Here is a 20,213-nt window from a genome sequence, read left to right as displayed (position 1 = left end):
CACCAGGTCCACCAACTCTTACATTTTAATGCGAGCTTCCGTGATCCACGAAAGCTCACATTAAAATATAACAGTCTTTAAGCTGCAACATGGCTTTTGTTTTTGTCATTCCTTTGACTTTTGCCTGAAATCCTGCCTGCACAACCTAACGCGGCTACTTCTTCTAAAACTTGCAACGACGGTCCAGGAAGCGTCTCTTTATTTCTCCTTTATTTACCTTCATTTTATTTATTTATTTATTTTGGTTTTCACATTTTCATGTGTGGATTTACGTACTTTTATGTAACTATGTGTTTTTATTAATTGGTTGTATTATATTGGATGCCGCTCAGAGTGGTCCTATAGACCAGATGGGCGGGATACAAGTCAAATAAAATTAAATAAATAAATAGGCAAGCGTGTCTTGTGCGGCCGGAAATCCGTTTCCCGCTCCACTTTCACGGTTGCGCCCAAGGTGGCGCGGCGGACGGCTTTAGCCGTGACGCCCATTCTCCCTTGAACCTGACAGGAAGTGAAGCGCCTTCGAAGAGGGCGGCGGGGAAGGGGTTTGGGGGTGCACATTTCCTGTTTCCTAGCAACAAAAGGAAGTATTTGTTGTTGCCCTAGCCTCTGTGACTTCTTCCCAAGCGAAGCCTTGGCTCTCGAGGGAGAAGGTTTCGGGGGGTCGCCTTCCCCGTCGGGCGGGACCCCTCAGGGAGAGCGAAGGGGCGTCTGAGGAGCCTGCCTTCGCTCTGTGGGGCGCCGGAGGCGCAGAAAGGGGGAAAAGGGTTGGGCACCCCGAGTTTTCCCTCCCACGTTATGTTTTCCTTCTTTCGCTGGAACCCATTAACTCGTTGCGCTCCAGGAGGAGGAGGAGGAAGAGAGGATTCCGGTCGATCTCTTTCCCAGGAAACCGAGGCATCGCTGGGGGATCTCTCCGCTACCTCATGGCTGGACCCTAAGTGGACTCTGGAGTTCTTCTTCTGCCCCATCTCCGAGGATGGGATCTCCCCCAAACTTGGCACACATGGCTTGGTACCTCAGATCTCCTCTCTGAAATCCGCATCTCGGGTTTTGTGGCCCTCTTCCCTCCACGAAGTATGGTTTCCTCTCCTGGAGTGTGGTCACTGCCTCTCCTGGCATCCTTTTAACTCCAGGCTCGCTTTTCTGGCTTGGATGCCTTAGAAGTCCTGCTACCCCGAAAAACTGTACGGTAGCCGGTCTCCGTTTTCCCCCTTGGGTGATCCGAGCGTCGCCTCTCCCCAAAGCACTGCCTTCCTTTCAGAGTCTGAGATTTGAAACACTTATGAGAGAATGTTTTGAATTCTCTCCCTGGATGCCTCCACTACTTGAACATATTTGGGATCAGAGTCTGAATTCTTTTGCATTTTAACTTTTTTTTTAATTCAGGCCTGTTTGTGAAGCTCACCTGGAATTTGCCTGAACCTAAACTTTTGAGATCCTAATTCCACTTTCTTTTCACACTCAGGGTCCTTCTGTTTAGACGGGTGTTTTTTTAATTATTATTATTATGTTATGAACTTATGGCAGGACTGTAAAGAATCTTCTGGATCCCGCTACCCCCTTTTAACAGAAAATCTAGACTACCTACTTAGTGGCTTGAACTCTGGAATAACTTCTCCCAACTTGGGAAAGTCACTACGCCCTGCCCCATCTTCCCCATTTTGTGTGTCCTGGTTTTTGTTTGTGTGTGTTTTTTTAACTGACTGAGCATGCCTGCTTTTGGTGGAAAAAAGTCCAAGTTAGAGAAGTTTTGCCCTTACAAGGGATGGTCAGCATGATCTGGAGGTAAGAAGGTAACATTCTTTTCATTTGCATTTAGAAGCCTACACTGTAATCTTTATGCTATGTGTACTTGTTTATACAGAAACAGACCATATATCTTTATGTCGTCTGTTGAAGAGACAGTTTTCCCCTTGAAGTGCTCTAGTGGGCCTCAGAGTACAATGGCCATTTTCAGGAGTGCAAAAATAGGGGTCATTTTGTTATGTGTGGGAAAGCCTCTCTACGGTATCATCATCATATGCCGTCAAGTTAATTCTAATTTATGGCAGCTTTTTTCAGGGTTTTCTAGGCAAAGAATGGTTCACCATTTTCTTCTGAAGGCATCCTGGGACTATGCAGCTTGCCCAAGGCTAGACAGGTCAGCTCCTCTGGTATGCAGACTGGGGGAACTGGACTCTTAACCCCTGACTCCACAGCCAGATACCTAACTCACTGAGCTATCCAGGCAGCCTAGACTCTATACCCTGTTACCTTCCATAAATTAGAATAAAACCCAAAATATTTGGTCTCCATGCCCTTTTTTTTCTGAACCTGTTTCATTTCATCACACTATGAGAAATCAACTCTGTCTACACCCCAAATCAGCAAACTACCTCTTTCTGACCCAAACCCTTACCATTTTAAGGACTTTCCTCCTTATCTCTGCTGTAATTTAAGGTAGAGGTGCTCAACTTTTAGCCCTGAAGGGTTAGGCAGCTTTTAGCCTGAACTTGCATAGTAAATTTCAGAGAATTATGGGAATTACTATCCAGAACATCAGAATGTTGAAGGATTGGCTGCTCCCCTGTGAGTGTTGGGGGAAAAAACTGTGACAACAAACCTCATAATAAATCAGATACACCTCTGGCCTCCAAATCCCCCCTGCCTCCATTCACTAGACATCACTTCTGCTTCTCAGAAGTTCAGACTTCATTGTTTCAAGATTTGATGTTGTTTAGTCGTTAAGTCGTGTCCAACTCTTCGTGACCCCATGGACCAGAGCACTCCAGGCCCTCCTGTCTTCCACTGCCCCACACAGTTTGGTCAAATTCATGTTGGTAACTTCAATGATACTGTCCAACCATCTCATCCTTTGTCATCCCCTTCTCTTGCCTTCACACTTTCCCAACATCAGGGGCTTTTCCAGGGAGTCTTCTCTTCTCATGAGATGGCCATAGTATTGGAGCCTCAGATTCAAAATAGATAGCATGAATTCTTTATTGTTTTCATTCTTACACCAGTTCTCTGAGGTAGGTCATTTTAGGAGGGTTGGTACGGGCCAAATATTGACCTCAGCTAGGGAATCTATTTGGCTCCTCTTACTTTTTCAGAATTGTGTTTTGGTGAAAAGTGAGAACAGGAAACAGGAAGTTGTGGAGTTTAGGCAGATCTGAACATCCTGAATGGATTTCAGTGAAATATCCAACTTTATAGCTTTGGGCATTTAATATTACACTCTTCTCTCAAGAACCATGGTGGGATATCATCAGCCTTGTTATGGCAGAAAGGCTTGGTTGATCTTGGCTCTTCAGTGCAAATGCAATGCTTGTATCAAAAAAACCCAAACTTGTTTTATTTATTGCAGATTTATGCTGCCTTTCTCCTAATGTAAGAGCTCAGAGAGGCTCAAGTATGGTTAAGAAAAACAGAACTTTTAAAACAAAATGTTCAAGCAATTAAAAGGCAATTAAACATGGTGATGTTAACCAGAGATGGGCACGAAGCACGATGAAGCACTTTGTATGTAGCTGTCGGTGTTGTACCACAGGTGCTGTGCTGGCCCATCTCCCACCTATTCCAGCTGGCTGGCCCACTCACTGTTCTTTGCACACTGCTGGAATCCTCCTTCTCTGGCTGCACTTCAATCCAGGCAGGAGTTCATCTGGTCCATCCCTGCCTCCTCAGGTGGCCAACCACTCCAATGAGGAGGCGGGACAGGGATTGCCATTGTGTAGCCGAAGAGTGGTTGGGTGCCAGGGGAGGCGGGGACAGACCAGCTGAGCTTCTGCCTGGATTGGAGTTCTGTCAGAAAAGAAGGGCTCCATCCAGGCAGCCGCAGTGGGGGAGGTGTGGAGCAGCTTGGTTCCTGATGGTGGTGGTTTCTTCTGGGCCTTAGGCATGCTAATTTGGTGGTGGTTGGATGATTGCGAAGGAGCATCCATCCTGCTTGGGGACAGTAGGAGTTGTTGGGTCCACGTGCAGCAACCCATTGTCTTTTAATTCAGAGAGGGGGGAAAAGGGAAATGAAAACTAGCCTTGGTGGGTTGGTGGCCAAACATGCTGGGAGTTGAAGTTGCTGATCCTAGCATAATAGGAACTGGAGCGGATGGCCGTTCTAAAGCTGAGCCACTGTAGGGTCATCTGTGGGTGAGAGGCTGCGCGAGAAAGGCTGTCCAGCATGGAATGAAGCTGAAGGAGGTCTGGGAGGAGAAGAAGGAGCTGGGAGAAAAAGGAGACACAGCTCAGCATCCACAGAGGTCTGAGTGTTTACCAGATTAAAGATCCAGGCAGGTCTGAGCTGCATCCAGGTAACCTCACCCCCCCCCACACACACACACAAACCAGCATCATGATGGCCAGTCGACATGGGGCCTGAGTGAGTCTGGGAGATGGAGTCCCCAAAAGGAAAATATCCCAAGTTCTAGAAGCACCTTTAGACACTGCCTGGGGTGGGGACGGAGCCTTGGGAGTCTCCTCCTTCCGCATGGCCTCTCTAGTGCTTTCCAGGTAGCATCAGTGCATAGACCAAAGAGGCTCCGGGTTCACATTCAGGATTATGTCAGACACAGAAGCAAAGGAGAAGACAGTCCATGGGAAAAGATGGGAGAGAAGTGAGTCAGAGTGTTGAAGGGGCCTTGAAAACAGTTTATTCCAGCCCCTGCTCAGTGTAGGCTCTGCAGTGCTGGATGCGGCTACAGAATCCCTTTATGGTAGCTGTCCAGCTTCTCTCAGCGCATTCTGTTTTGCTGCCAAACGGCTCTCACTGGTAAGTTTCTCTAAATGTTTAACCAAAATCTGCTTCCCTGTAATGAGGACATATTAGTCATAGCCTTTCCCTTCAGAACGGCAGAAAATAACCATTCCTTCCTTCACTTGTCGATTCTCTGTGCTTAAGGTACCAAACTCTTTCTTCTGTTCTGCATAGGACTTGCTTTCCCACTCTTCACTATCCTGGCTGCTCTTCTCTAGAGGTCCCCCGGTTGGATGATGTCCTCCTTAAAATGTCATGCCTGAGCTGGACACAGTACTGTACTTCAGATGTTGCCTGATCAATGGTGGAGCAGAAAGCTTGTTTCCTGAGACTTACGTGCTGTGCTTTGCTAATGCAGCCTAGGATTACATTGTAGGTTTTTTTAAGCCACCGTATTGGACTCCTGACCCATGGTCAGCTTGTGATCCACTTACACAGTTGGGTTTTCTGTACAAGCATTCTTGCCGAGTCAGATCACTCCCATCTTTTGCTTGTGACAAACGCAACATCTCCGAAGCCCCCAGCAGATTTCTTGGGGCTGAGGGGGCAATTTTGCCGTAACATGAGGAACCCTTAACACCCCGACCCATTTTTGTGAGATAAGCATTTGTGGATATGGGGTGTGGACAGTGTTCCCTCTAATTGTCATCCTTGCTGCGTGGGAGCCGCAACCGTCTGCACGCAGGGGCGGAGTTTCATCCAAACCCGGAAGTAATCAGGCATTGACCCCCGGCTGCTCCTGCGCGGCACTCATGGAGCTCTTCTTCACGCCCCTTAGAGGGAATGTCGGTTGTGGACACAAAAACAGCCCTCAAAAAAGTCCACCAAGAGGTGTCCTACGGAGATGGCCCAGCCCCACAGAAGTAGCCAAGACAGCAAATTAAACAGAGAAGGATCTAAAAATTAGCCATGATAGATTCCATAGTCACATAAAAACCTTAAACCATTAATAGTGCAGTCCTGTTTGTTGTTTTCTCAGATTAAAGCAGCACCCTGTTCAATAGAGCCTATACTCAAGTGAGTAATATTTGTTTGTTTGTGTGTGTTTTATTTATAAGTCACCTTTCTCTCCATAAGGGGACCCAAGATGGCTCACGATATTAAAATAATGTAATTCAAAACATAATAAGCTAGACATTAAAAAACAATTAAGCTATACACCAATTAAAATACAACTGAATAATTAAAAGCAGGTAAACATTAAAAACTATCTTAACTTTTAAAGGGCATTCAGGGACTCAATCATGACTGTTTAAAGCCTGCCTCAAAAGATGGGTCTTCTGGTATTGGTGGAAGGACAAAAGAGGGGGGGGGCAGCCTCATCTCTCAAGGGAGAGCTTTCCACAACCTGAGAACTGCCCCATCAGCCGTGCCTGCGCTGGTCATACATAGGACCGAGAGAGGGGCCTATTTCCTCCTCTGATGATCTTAAATGGCAAGAAGGTTCATATGGAGAGATACGGTCTTTCACATAAAGGGAATCCAGAGAAACAACTAGAGCTTGAGTAGGAAAGGAAAGGGGGTGCTGAATGGATAGGTTCATGGAAGAATGGGAATAAAAAGCCCTCTGCACATGATCAGCCCAGGTCTCTGGCATGAGTCAACTATAACTCTGCTTTGTCAGTTTGTAGGGTAATGGGGAAGGGAGAGAAACGTGACCAAAAAAACAAACCCACCAGTTCACAACTGGGAAAAATTCATTTTTTGCTCTACAGATAATGATGTAGTGGTACTAGAGATCACAGAGCTGAACTTCCAGGACTTTGTTAGTAGCATGGACTAGGACATTGTCTCCCACCCCATGGCTTACGTATTTCTATAGAGCTTATTTCCTGTTGTCACGGGATTTCAGAGAGAAACAGATTTTTCCAGGATCAGTGTATTGTTACGAGTTCTTCCTGTTGTAATGCAGATTCTCAGAGGTTGACTTGGTCTTGATTTGCCTGCTGCCATATTGATTCCGTCTTAAGGCAAACCCTGGAGTTTTATAGGTGCGACATAGATAGAATTGGTTAGCCATTCCCTTCTTCATGGCACAAGCTGACTCTTTTCCTAGGAGCCACAGAGGGGAATTGAACTCTGAAACCCTGGCTCTGCCACCAGGTGCCCCGGCTCAGTTGATCTGTCCAGCCAGCTTTAAGAACCATTAGCTTTACAGAAGTCTTGCTCCTCATTAGTTGATAAGGCAGTCTGTGTTGTTAGATTCTCTGGCAGAGGGCCTGTTATGAAAGGCACCTACAATTTCAATGTTACTAAAACACGTTGTTGTTGTTGTTGTTGTTGTGTGCCTTTAATTTATAGTGGCCTTAATAGGGCTTTCAAGGTAAGTGAGATGTTTAAAGAGTGGTTTTGTGAGTTCTGTTGCCCTAGTGAGTTTCCATGACTGACTGGGGATTCGAACGCAGGCCTCCTGGCATCCTAATCTGTACTACACCATACTGAGTATCCCACTATAATACTGACTGCAATTCCCTAATTTTCCTCCCCGTTGCTTGAGGGATTCTGTGAGTTAGCTGTCGATATACTGTAGATGTAGGTATCTATCTATATTTGACTCTTACTTAGTCTTTTGTTCTATTTTCCATCTTGATCAATCCTAACATTGTCGATTTAATTCATGGTTTTAATTGTTTTATGAATAATTTTATTGTGAGCTGCCCTGAGTAGACATAGTCTAGAAGGGTGGGATAAAAATCTAATAAATAAATAAATAAAATACAGTATGTCTTAAATACAGAGCTTTTAACATATACTATATAGAGAGGTGAGTAATTCTGAATTATATTTTTAGTTTCTTCATCAGGCTCCGTCTTCACCCACCACTGAAATTCCAAAAGATTACTCTTAAGGAAATGTCACCCTGAACATAAGCAAAAGGGGTCCTCTCACTTCTACTTTAAATGACTGCAGTAATAATAATAATAATAATAATAATAATAATAATAATAATAATAATAATAATAATAATAATAATAATAATAATAATAATAATAATAATAATAATAATAATAATAATAATAATAATCTTAGAACTGCAGAGGTGCTCATGTCACTCCATCGCCAACCTGTTCTGCATTTATTTTTTCTTATACTGGGGAGAGAAGAACACAGATCATGCGTTACCTGTATCCCTAGGTCCTCCAGCCATCTCTACCATCCACACTCACTTGGGAAGAGCAGAAGCCTCTAGAGCAGTGGTCCCCAACCTTTTCCGAACCACAGACCAGTTTAGTGTGCGAGGGGCACCCATGTGTGTGGGGGGCACCCATGCGTGGGTGGGGCACCCGTTTGTGCGCTTATGTGGGGGGGTGTCCATACATATGGGGGGCATGCGTGCATGGGGGCAGGAGATCCATCTCCTTGTCCTGCTCCTGCCAAGGCGGGCCGTGGACTGGGGATTGGGGACCCCAGCTCTAGAGGACATAAGTTGCTTTGCCCAACCTGTTTTAGACCTTGACGGGGGACTTTTTTTGTGGAGGGCCTGTAAGTTTAGTTCTCCCTGGGACTAGAACAGGCCTGGAGGGGCGAAAATGGTGTTCTGGTGACGTGACTGGATTTTTTATATGTCCTTTTGGAGGAGGACATGCCTCTCTGAAAATGGATTTGGGTCCAATTCCCCAGAGCATCACAGAAGGGCGGGTACATCCCTGCCACTTCCTGGCACCTGTCCATCACTCTCCTATCGCTGTGTCCTTGCTTAAAACCACATGGCCTGACATAGGTTATAAAACTGTCACATAGGGAGGGGAAAGTCATCCAGCTGCATCCAGGTGTAGCTTGATCTGGAAAATGTAGATCGCTTCTCAAACGATGCTCAGTCTGACAGACAGACTTGCTGATACTTCCTCTCTTTTTTCCTTCCCTCTCCTTGTGTTTGTAGGTCTTGGGATCAGTACATGAGGGGCAGAAGAGAGCGCTCTTGGTGTGCTGTGATGGGACGGTGCTGTGCCTGAAGATGCCCTTCCCTTGTTCTTTCAAGAGAGAGGAGAACAGGGAGACTGCCTGATGCGAGCGATGGCAGAGGGGGACGCCGCCCTTGCCTGTGAGGAATCTGTCGGGCAGGAGGAGCGTCCGTACAAGTGCAAGCAGTGCTCGCGGAGCTACCGCCATGCGGGCAGCCTGGTGAACCACCAGCGCACCCACGAGGTGGGCCTCTTCACCTGCCTGGTATGCCACAAAGGTTTCTCCAACCCCATGGCTCTCAAAAGCCACCTGCGGACCCACTTAGAAGGGAAGCGTTACAAATGTCACGACTGTGGCCGGTCCTTCCGGGCTTCCTCTCAACTGACCAGCCATCGTTGCACAGCTCGTGTCAGCCGGGACCAAGAGGAGGAAGAGGGGAGTAACGGAGGGAGCTACGCTTTCCAAAGGGGGCAGGAGACGTCCTCCTCCTCAGAGGCTGACACTTACTCCAAAATGGAGAACAGCAGCGGAGGTTTGCTGACCAACCTGGAGAAGTACATTGCGGAATCAGTTGTGCCAGCAGACTTTTCTCAGCTGCAGTTCCTGCCCAAGGTGAAAGCCGAGGAAGAGGGACTGCTTCCGATGCACCAGGGGGAGGAGGAAGAGGAAGAGGAGGAGGCAGGGATCGGGGCCACTGTTGTGGACGAGCGGCGCTACAAATGCAACCAGTGCGACAAGGCCTACAAGCATGCAGGGAGTCTTACCAATCACAAGCAGAGCCACACACTGGGCCTGTATCAGTGCGCAATGTGCTGCAAGGCCTTCTCCAACCTCATGGCCCTCAAGAGCCACGCTCGGCTCCACTCGGAGTATCGTCCCTACAAGTGCCGGTTCTGCCACAAAGCCTTCCGGTTGCCTTCCGAACTGCTGAGCCACCAGAAAGCCCATGGCCAGGACGAGGGCAAGATGGCGGGCTCACGTCCCTGGGAGGGCTCGGAGCAGGGCATCTGGGAGGAAGACTCCATTGAGACTTTGGCCAAGCTGGATATCTACCAACCTCCTCCGGTGGGCACAGACTTTGGAGAGACTGCCCCGTGTAGCCTCAAAGATACTTCCAAAGCAGGGGGTGGCGAACGTTGCAACCCAGATGGAGAGCTTTGTGTCCGCTGTGGGGGGACCTTCGCTGATGAGGAAGAGCTGAAGGGACACAGTTGCTTTTATCCAGAGGAAGGAGAGGAGGAGGAGGAGGAGGAAGGCAATACTCCTTCACAGCCAGCCCCTGGGTCCAATGGAGCTTGGGAAGCAAGTTTGAAAGGTGGGGAAAGCTATCACTTCTGCGAGGAGCGGCCCTTCTGCTGTGATGATTGTGGCAGGACTTACCGGCATGCCGGGAGCCTCATCAACCACAAAAAGAGTCACCAGATTGGGGTCTACAGTTGTACCGTGTGCTCAAAGCAGCTCTACAACTTAGCTGCCTTGAAGAACCACTTGCGAGTCCACCTCAAATCCAAGCTTGGTTCATCTGCGCAGGAAGAAACCCCCCAACACCCGTCTGCTCTCTCGGACAACCAGCGCGAGGCAGACAACCCCAGGGGTGCGGGAGGCTACCCGATGCGGCCGGGAGATGTCTGGAGAGGGGCTTCCTGTGCAAAGGATGAGGAGGAGAGAGGTGCTGAGGAGGAGGAGCGGCCCTACCGGTGCGGAGATTGTGGGCGGAGCTATCGGCACCGTGGCAGTCTTGTGAACCACCGCCATACCCACCAGACGGGGATCTTCCAGTGCTCCATTTGCCCCAAGCAATACTCCAATCTCATGGCGCTCCGGAATCATGTCCGGGTCCATCTGCGGGCCGCCCGTATGCGGGGCAGGGAACAAGGGGGTGGCCTGACGTGCAGCAGCTGCGGAGAGAGCTTTGAGGAGGAGGCCGAGTTCCAGCTCCATCAGCTACGCCACATGCCCTGTGCGGAGGACTTAGGGGCGGCCGCCGTCCCCAAGCTCAGTGTCTTTCACTCCCAGGAGGCAGACCTGCTCCAGGCGATTAAGCAGGATGTGGAAGCTCTGGAGAACGGGGCCGCAGTGGCCGAGGATGTCCTTCCCATCTCTGAGATGACCCACAGTGTTGCTGACTTGCAGAACCATGCCCTGCAGCACGGGGTGGAAAGTGAACCGGTGGAAGGGACAGCGGAGAGGACAGACTCTCCCGTCTCCATCCAGCGGCTCTATGGTTGTGACCAGTGTGGCAAATCCTACCGGCACTCAGGGAGCCTCATCAACCACAAGCAGACACACCAGACGGGGGACTTCAGCTGCTCAGCTTGTGGCAAGCACTTCCAAAACGTCGCCTCCCTCAAAAGCCACTTGCGTGGGCACCAGAAGCCGAGAAGAGGGCAGGCTGAGATGGTGGTCATTATGAATGACGAGGAGGAGGAGGAGGCTGAAGTTGCAGATGAAGCTGCCATGTCTGGGATGGTTCCCTCAGGAGATAAGTTGCAGAACAGCAATAACATTCTGGACGAAGATGCTGGTACCAACGGATGGCAGCTGGAGTCTCAAGCGCCATCTTCTTTGCTCGGGGACACACAAGAGCATCCTTGTCTTTGTGACCAGTGTGGTCTGGGCTTTGAAGAGGCCAACAGCTTGATGATCCACAAGCAGACACACCAGCTTGGCATCTACCAGTGCTCTCTCTGCCCCAAAGAATATCCCAGTCTTCTGGCTCTGAAAAATCATTTCCATGGACACACCAGGGCTACAGTGTCCACCTGGGGAAATCGTGGCGGGGAAGACAATGCGGAGGAGCAACCCTTCCTTTGTAGCCTCTGTGGGATGATCTTCCCCAGCGAGGACGGTCTCCAGCATCATCATAGCCTCATGCACGAAGAGGGCGAAGCCCAGGGAGGTGGACAGGATGTCGTGCTGAAAGAGGAGGCCGGGGAGCATCTGGATGGTGCTGGGGGTCGAGAAGAAGAGCAACTCCTCTCTCATATCTGCGGCTATTGTGGTCAGACATTCGACGACATGGCCAGCTTGGAAGAGCACAGTGAGGGGCATTTGGAGGAGAAGGCCGCTGCCTTGGCAGACACATCCATCCAGCTCCGTCGCGCTCCGCGCCCGGAGGAAGACCAACAGCCCCCGCCTTCAACTCCAACAGAATTGTCCTGCCATATCAACGAGCCCCTAGACAACCGGCCCTATGCCTGCAGTCAGTGTGGCAAGACTTACCGGCACGGCGGCAGCTTGGTCAACCACAAGAAAATCCATCAGATTGGAGATTACCAGTGCGTCGTCTGCAGCCGACTGTACCCCAATATGTCTGCTTACCGTAACCATCTGCGGAATCATCCAAGGTGCAAACTGAATGGCAGTGTGCCGGAGCTCCGCCAGCCCACCCCTGCTGGAGGAACAGAGCCATCATTTGCCTATGAAATACCGAAGAAAGAGGCCTTTGATGGCAGCAACATGGCGCATCAAGCCAAGGAAGAGCCCTCTTGTGCTTCCTCCCTTGGCTCTCCCATTGTAGAGGAAAGATCAGATGTTGGACCAGAGTTGAACACAAGCCAGTGTGAGCCCAGAAAGGCCCAACTCTTTGATATATGCGGAGAGGTGTACGAGGGGAAAACAGTACTGGAGGGCCATCGGATATTGCATTCCACTGAAGAGGAAGGGAAAGTGGAAAAAGAGGAAGAAATGACAGCAGGAGAGGAGAAAAGTCCTGGCACGGAAGAGGAGGGCTCCCCATCGGAGCGGCCCTTCCAGTGTGATGTGTGCGGGCGCAGCTACAAGCACGCAGGCAGCTTGATCAACCACAAGCAAACGCACAAGACGGGACTTTTTCATTGCGGCGTCTGCCAGAAGCAGTTCTACAACCTCATGGCCCTCAAGAACCACAACCGCACCCACTTTGAGACCAAGCGCTACCGATGTCCCGAGTGCCCCAAGGCCTTCCGGCTCCAGAAGCAACTGGCCAGCCACCAGCGGGTACATCGTGACCGGAAGCGAGACTCCTCTGCCCACGCGTCCCGGCGGCCCGCTCACGCCAAGCGGGCTGGCAAGACGGACAGCTCCGCCCTCCCTCCCAAGCCCCCCCTGAATCCCGAAGAGCGGCCCTACCGATGCGGGGAGTGCAGCCGCACCTACCGCCACGCGGGCAGCTTGCTCAACCACCAGAAGAGCCACCGGGTCGGGCACTTCACCTGCCCCCTCTGCAGCAAGGCCTACCCCAACCTCATGTCTCTGAAAAACCACCAGCGGATCCACTACGAAGTGAAGCGCCACCCGTGTCCGGATTGCGGCAAAGCTTTCAAGTGGCAACGGCAGCTGCTGCGGCACCAGCGCCGCCCTCATCCGTGCGGCGGCAGGGCTCCGGGGTCGGAAGCCAGTGGGAGCAAAGAGGCCTCGGGTGCGGAGGAGGAGGAGGAGGGCGGTCGCAGCTCCGCAGGGGCTTCCGCAGGCTCTTTCCCGAGCCGGGCGTGTTCCAAACGCTTTCCCAGCCACGCGGCGCTCAAGAGCCACAGCCGTGTTCACGCCAAGAAACCCTTTGATTGCTCAGAGTGCGGAAAGGCTTACCGGACCGCCAAAGATCTGACGGGCCACCGCAGGAGACACGCAGGGGAGGCGGCGGCGGCAGAGGTTGGCAAGGGCGGTGACACCTCTCCCTCTTCTGTGACCGTGAGTAAGTCACCGGAGGAGCGTCCTTACAAGTGTAACAGTTGCGAGCGGACGTACCGCCATGCCGGGAGCCTCCTCAACCATAAGCAAGTCCATGCCACTGGCCTCTACCGCTGCCCCATGTGTCAGAAGGAGTTTCACAACCGCCTGGCCCTCAAGAACCACCTCCACCTGCACAAGAACAAGAAGCGCCACTGGTGCTCTCGCTGCGGCAAACACTTTCGGACTTCCAAGCGGTTGGCTGCCCACGCCAGGGTGCACGGCGAGCGGAAGGGGGAAGGGACCTTCACCTGCCCCATCTGCGCCAAGAGGTTCTTCCACCAGATCAGCTTCCGGCAGCACCAGTTGTCACATGCCAAGGACGATGGGCATCCTGGGGCTGCTGCCGGTTGGGCAGTGAGCTGAGGGTTGCAGATCAATGGACGACAGTGTGCCAAGGATTATATGGCAGGGAGATTAAACTGCAGGGAAATTGGAAGAGCTTGAGTGGGGAGCCCTCTCTGTCGAAACGGCGGTCCCATGCATGCCTTGGAAAAAGAGGAAGAGGAGAGGTTCAGGGGCATCACTTTAAAGGGGCACATCAAATGGTGAAAATATGGGGAGGATGGGTATGTGAGTCCCCATTCTCTGTAGGAAACACTGAGGGGGCTGAACTCTGCTTCATAATTGAATATTGCATTGAATCCACACACATCTCCAGTGTCTCTTGCCAAGATGCCCCCCCCCCACCGCCACCACATCAATATATGTACCTTTTTAGTCACAGATCCTACTTAGAGAGCTGAGTTTTAGCATCCTTGGAACCTTTTGAGCGTGTACTTAAACCTCCCTACTGATTAGAATCTTTGAACTTAAAAAAAAATACTGTACTTTAAAATTTGTTTGGAAAATCAGATAAGTAGCAAGTCCATGTTTAAGCTGCGTAGGGTATTTATATTTCTGTTTTTAAAACACAGAAAAATATATACGGAAGTACTGTCTTAAAGGAGAAATGAACAAACTGAGTTGAGGCTCAGTTTGTTGAACAAAGCTAGATGAGAACCTTTGGTATGGAGAATTTTTGTTTTAATTTCTACCTCCTAAATTGGAAAGTTGTATATGTTTCCTTGTCGTGAAGGGGATTTTTTTAATGTCAAAGATTAATATAGCCCAGAATCCTGTTAGCTGTTTGCGTGCATGACAGACAAAACATTGAAGTTACTCCCGCATACTCATAAGGTACATGCTGCATGTTGATTGTGTGCCTAGTTGTGCATCTAGTTGTGCAACACAGCACCTTGTCAGCAAGCTGGAATTAGCTACTGCAGATTCTGTATTTTTCTTTGGAGTACACACAAATAACCAGGAGGATTCTGGCCATAACGTTTTGTCTGTTTCCAAATTAACTGAAAGAGAGAGAGAGAGAGAGAAAGATTGTGATAATTGCAACTGATTTCTAGAGGTAACTGGCTTAAAACATTCTGATTTCTGTGTGCAAACAAATTCTCCTCTTTAACGTCAGAACATAGTGCACCAGAATGTTCACTTGGGCCATCCTGACTGAAATGAGCAGGAACTACACAAGAGGGAGTCAAATTAAATGCTCCCTTCCTGAAACCAATTGGACACATTCCTTCCAGATGAGACCACAGGGAAAGACTGATGATTGTGTATTTCCTCCACAGCAGCCTTTATCTCAGAGCTCTTGAGATGAGGTGGAGTGCAGCATCTCCAGCCAGCATAGTATGTTGCCTGGGCATGGTAGAGGTTGTAGTTTAGACCATCTCAAGGTACCCTAGGTTGACAAAGCTATTCTCATAGCATGGGACTCTCCAGATCCATATGGACGTGGCTGCCACACGTCTGGAGAACAAAAGGGAGGAAAAACACCCAGCGAAGAGCAGAAGAGGCAGAAACTGCAAAGGGGCATGAAAGTCAAACTATTGCCCAGTGCATTTTTGTAGGTGTTGTAAATGCCCCTTGGGGGCAGTTCTGTGGGTCGAATTATTGGGCATTGCACTGTTGGTTATTCATCAGTTGCTGCCATGGGAGGATGCATGTTAGAACATTGGTTCCCAAACTTGTGTCCCCAGATGTTTGTGGACTACAACTCCCAGAAATCCTGGCTCATGATGAAGGTGTCTGGGAGTTTTAGTCCAAAAATATCTGGGGACCTAAGGTTGGGGACTGTATTTGAACAAATCTGTGGCATAATTGAGTGGGAGCTTTAACCATTTAGCCCGACTCTCCTATTCTTCACATACAGACCGCGTGTCTCCTTTGCAGTGAGAGGGAAATCCTCTGCGTCACTCATTCTTTAAATTCCGAGTTGCATGACCAAAATCATTACCACTGCTTTGATTCTGGATCTGTTACTGTTTTGAGATGCTACAGGAAAAATGGTTGGTTTCTGGGTGAAATAACCAGACTGGGGCCAAACTCAGAGTTAACCTTAAATGCATCTAATGGAATTTAATGTGCAAGGCTTTAGATGCACATAGCATCAGTTGGGTGGGCCCAATAATTACTGGAGTTCTACCAGGCGTGGGGGAAGGGTTAAATCCTTTTCTGTCACAGCCCTGAGAAAATGTTCTTTTCTGAAGGTGTTTACATGGGGAAGAATTGTTGATCCAGCTACTTACACTTCAAAAACAAAAAAACTGACAGTCAAATGGGCACTGGGGAGTAACATGCCCTCTGCATGCATTTTGAGGTTGTCACCTTTTGTTTCCTCTGCACCAGCAGCAAGAATTTTATGACATTAAAGCAAGGGTGCACAACTGAGGGATGATGACAGGTAGAGTCCATCATCTGGAGGAGCCACACAAGTGTCTGTCTTGAGAGAAATGTTGTCCAGAAGACTTCTGGAAATGTATTCGCGAAGGCTTTCATGGCCGGGATCTAATGGTTGTTGTGAGTTTTTCGGGCTTTTTGGCTGTGTTCTGAAGGTTGTTCTTCCTAACGTTTCGCCAGTCTCTGTGGCCGGCATCTTCAGAGGACAGCACTCTGTCCTCTGAAGACACCAGAGCACAGAGTGCTGTCCTCTGAAGATGCCAGCCACAGAGACTGGTGAAGCGTCTTCAGAACACCGCCAAAGAGCCCAAAAAACCCACAACAACCACTTCTGGAAATGTTTTCTCAGGTTGATCTCGTTAAAAAAAAAAATCAGCTTTTTTCCCAAGGTGTAGAGTTTATCCCAAAATGCAGGATTGCCATCTGTCTGCCAGACTGTGGTGGGGCTGCACGGCTTCATACTCCAGATAACAAACTGAAAGTTTGAAACAGTCCACATTCAAACTGCTCTTCTAAAAAGCCAATGTATCCAGGATTGAGCAAATTAGAATGCTTGCTTCGCCCAAATGTGTTGGCTTCCCAACTAGAAAGCATTAGGGGCTTCTACATGGCATGAAATCATCCTCCACCATCTGAAGCGCCATAGTCCCAACAAGGCTTGATTGCAAAGGCGTAGACAGGCTCCTACTCACATGGCCTAAAAGGCGTGGACCGGCTCCTACTCACTATGGGTGTAGAGACCCATAGTGATTTGCAAGCAATTGGGGCAGATATATCATTACATTAAAAAAAACCACAAAACCCTTTAGAGAGTTTCCCCCCCCTCCAAATAAGATGATCAGGAACGTCAGTATTACCAGCCTTTCCTGTTCTGTTCAGAGTAGGTAAGAATGAAAGGTTCCCTGTTTGCTCCATGACCGACTCTTGTGTTTTTTTTTCTCATCCAGCCAGAATTTCTCGGCATGTCACAGATAAATTTGCCCCGAGCGTAGGTGTGAAAGGAAAAGTAAACCCACAATTCCTCAGCAACTCAGTTCAATGGAAGAGAGTAGCTGTTTTTAAAGTAGTTGAGAATTCTCAGTTGTGAATAGAGTTTCTAACATAGTTGGATAATATTTTTTATGGGGGAGGGAGGGGACATCTATGTGTGTGTTTGTTTATTTTGCCAACCGAAATATGTTGCCCTCACACACCTCTGGGTTTGATCTTATGACACCCAAATATACTAAACGTTGACGCTTAGTCCCCTTTTATGCTGCTGTTTTCAACCAATTTTTTTTATTTGGCTTCCACAAAAGCCGTCATGGGAAGTAAAATGCATTTCCAAAAGTTTTGCTTGGAAATGCTTGCCCGCTCCCTGTCTAACTTCTTAAAACAGATCTCTGAATATCACCGATGTACTTCAGTGTGAATGTTACTGGGTGTTTTTTCTTTAAGGGGGGAGCGGTGTCATAAAAAAATCTTCAGACATGAGTTATTCTCTTTTCCTCACCCGTTCTAACTTGCTAGTTATCACTGCCCTTCTGGAGATGGGGAGACAACCCCGGGGGTCTTTTCTCCCCACTCTGTCCTATTAGACCCACCCCACCCCACGGGTTTTGCCCTGGTACTTTGATAGGATGGAATCTACATTTCCCGGGGTATTTGACGCCTCCTGGTGGCTATACCTCATCTGTGAAACACTTAAAACTGCAAATAAATTGTTCTTGTTTCTAAAGAAGCGTTTCATTTTCTTTCTCTGTCTTGCTTTCTTTTTCAGACTAACTCCTAGTGAGTGGATCCTTTAACAGAGCAGTTGAAACCCCCCCTTTATTGGATTCCTCTTAGCCAGAGAATTACATTCACAAGGCATAGTGGTCGTGAAATCGCCCAACAGTAATGTTTGCTCTTTTAGCAGAAACAACGGTAGTGCTTATTTTATTCCAATAATCAGAATCAATCTTTCACAGTGACTTACAGGAAGAAACAAAAATACATATTAATAAATATATAGTGTCGGATTGAACACATATAAATATATGTATATTTAATACATCATTATATATAAAATACATCATTAACTGATTTAAATGGCAAAAATCAATAATAAAATTCCTATTCCAAATAAAATATTCCAGTGCATGTCTAACAATAGTGTTAAATCTCTTCAAGTAGATAATTTTACAACTGACGTTACCACTTGTGTTTGCTCAAGTGAATCTTATTTCTGCATAGACAACAATGTCACTATTACCTGCTCAGGCACTGGAATTATTTGTTCAACTCTTGACAAAAATTAAGTTTCCTCAAATAATTTATTTGGCACAATAAAATATTAAGAGGAAGATAAATACGAGTACATGCAAAACTATGTCAGTTTCATGAGTTAAGATCTGACAGAATCAGATTGGGTATAGATCATAAGAGGGGGCATAAGATTTTTCCTTTTAAATGCTAAGGACCATTTGTAACAACTTGATGTGGAAAGTCAGAGCGGTGTTTTGACCAGAACAGTGGAATTAATGAGACAAACATGGAGTTAAGTTTGGATCAACTGCAAAATCTACCAACCACCAAGGTTTGTAGAGAATGCAACGCTTAGAGGGGAAAAAATAATAATTTTTGGACTATGAGTTGCAGCGTCTCCCAGACAGCATGAAAGTTCAATAAACTGTATGCCCCACTCCAGCTTCTTCCATAATGGTTCAATTATGTGATGACTCATGGGGGAGGATTTCTATGACATTTCACATTTTCTCTGCAACCTACATTTGAACCGACAAGCAAGTTCAAACATGTTTATGAGTAATCTCACCAGATTACTCATAAACATGTTCAAACCCACCCATAACCTCAAACACAGGTTGCAGAAAAAAACATGACCTGTCATAGAAATCCTCCCCCTAGATCCTAAGCTCTTTAAAGAAAAGAATAAATGTAGTTAACTTTTACATTTTTGGCACAGGGCAATGCTCTAAAAATCTGAAGATACTTCATGACCTGCAAAGCAGAAACCTGACGATATTTCCACTTGACTGCAAAGCTCTTGGTACATGTGAGCTATTTAAATAAGTAGAAGTAGAGGTCTGAATGGTTAGAATGATCTGAACAGTGGTACTTTGGCCCTCTTTTCTCCAATACAATATTAGGCAAAATTCCAGCTCACAGCAAGCAAAACACAGATGGGAACAAATTCTAGACTTTTAAAATTCCATTGTCTTTGAGAGGGAATTTCCAGAGGCAGGTGGAATACCTTTTTCTACTGCAGAATAATAATCTTAGAACTGCAGAGCTGGAAAGGACCCCCTATGAATCATCAAGTCCAGCCTCTGCAAAGGAGGCACAGTGGGGAATTGAACCCCCAACTTCTGACTCTGATACTGAAACCACTAAGCTACCCTAACAGTTCATATACCAAAGGAAGGATTGCATTGTGAATTAGTTCAGTTTCAGTATGTTTAGGATATGGGTTTAGAGTTGGCTTCTTCTTTCCCATTAGAACAGGCAGATATGGAAATAGTGGACTTTCTTTGCTTCCCCTGCACTCTTGTGGGTTCATCACATTCCATTATCCCCCAGCACACATACGAGGCAGACGGAAGAAAAGGAGTTGACTCAACTCCCACTCCTTTGGCTGAGCACCAGACTGGTTGCTGGGCCTACATTTTCCCATCTGTAAAATTGGATGGGGAGAATGGGACCTGAAAAAAAAAAGAGACTCATCCTGCTACTTTTCCCACTCTGTTATGCCCAGCAAGAAAGGGGATCCGAACAGTCTTCTGGAAGATTTATCAATTCGGTTTATGGACCCCCTCCAAACAGGATCCTCTGAGATCATAATAAGGGATCACGTTGGTAGCCACAAACAAGCGCATTGCCAAATTTGGGGCACAGGATGGAAACCAGGAGCACTGTCCCTCGAGGTCTGTTCAACGACAGGCAGAATGCAAGGCAGGGAAAGCAGGATTTCAATTTTCGATTCACTCCATAGTTTTGTCTTATCATGTGTACCCTGCTTCTGCAAAGGGAAAAAGAAGGCAGAGCAAACATATTTATCGATATTGGGTTCAGGAGATGGGATCTCATCAAGTTAAAGGGATTATTTGTATGCTTGTCTTTGGTCCTAGAAATGTGTGGAGTCTGGGAAGAACACAGC

General features: G+C 47.8%; 2 protein-coding genes across 2 annotated transcripts in view; one reads left to right on the top strand and one right to left on the bottom strand.

The window, feature by feature from the left end:
• The first annotated feature begins 1,651 nt into the window (after nt 1–1,651).
• ZNF646 (zinc finger protein 646) lies at nt 1,652–17,798 on the top strand. The gene is made up of 2 exons (XM_020807275.3): nt 1,652–1,788; nt 8,616–17,798. Exon 2 carries the CDS (start codon nt 8,741–8,743, stop codon nt 13,709–13,711), a length of 4,971 nt encoding a protein of 1,656 aa, XP_020662934.3. The 5' UTR covers nt 1,652–1,788; nt 8,616–8,740; the 3' UTR covers nt 13,712–17,798.
• A 697-nt stretch (nt 17,799–18,495) lies between these two features.
• Nucleotides 18,496–20,213, bottom strand: part of LOC110086391 (serine protease 53) — a 34,215-nt gene continuing 32,497 nt past the window's right edge. Inside the window, exon 11 of the mRNA XM_020807284.3 lies at nt 18,496–20,075. The gene's annotated coding sequence lies outside the window, so the exon portion shown is untranslated. The remainder of the gene's footprint in view (nt 20,076–20,213) is intronic.

The sequence above is a fragment of the Pogona vitticeps genome, chromosome 6 (genome assembly GCF_051106095.1).
Source record: "Pogona vitticeps strain Pit_001003342236 chromosome 6, PviZW2.1, whole genome shotgun sequence".
Taxonomy (NCBI): Eukaryota; Metazoa; Chordata; class Lepidosauria; order Squamata; family Agamidae; genus Pogona; species Pogona vitticeps.
This window is presented reverse-complemented; position numbering and strand designations above follow the sequence as displayed.

Bases quoted from the DNA above. Each gene is read 5' to 3' on its own strand.
- ZNF646 (XM_020807275.3), top strand. From the start codon at position 8,741: ATGCGAGCGATGGCAGAGGGGGACGCCGCCCTTGCCTGTGAGGAATCT.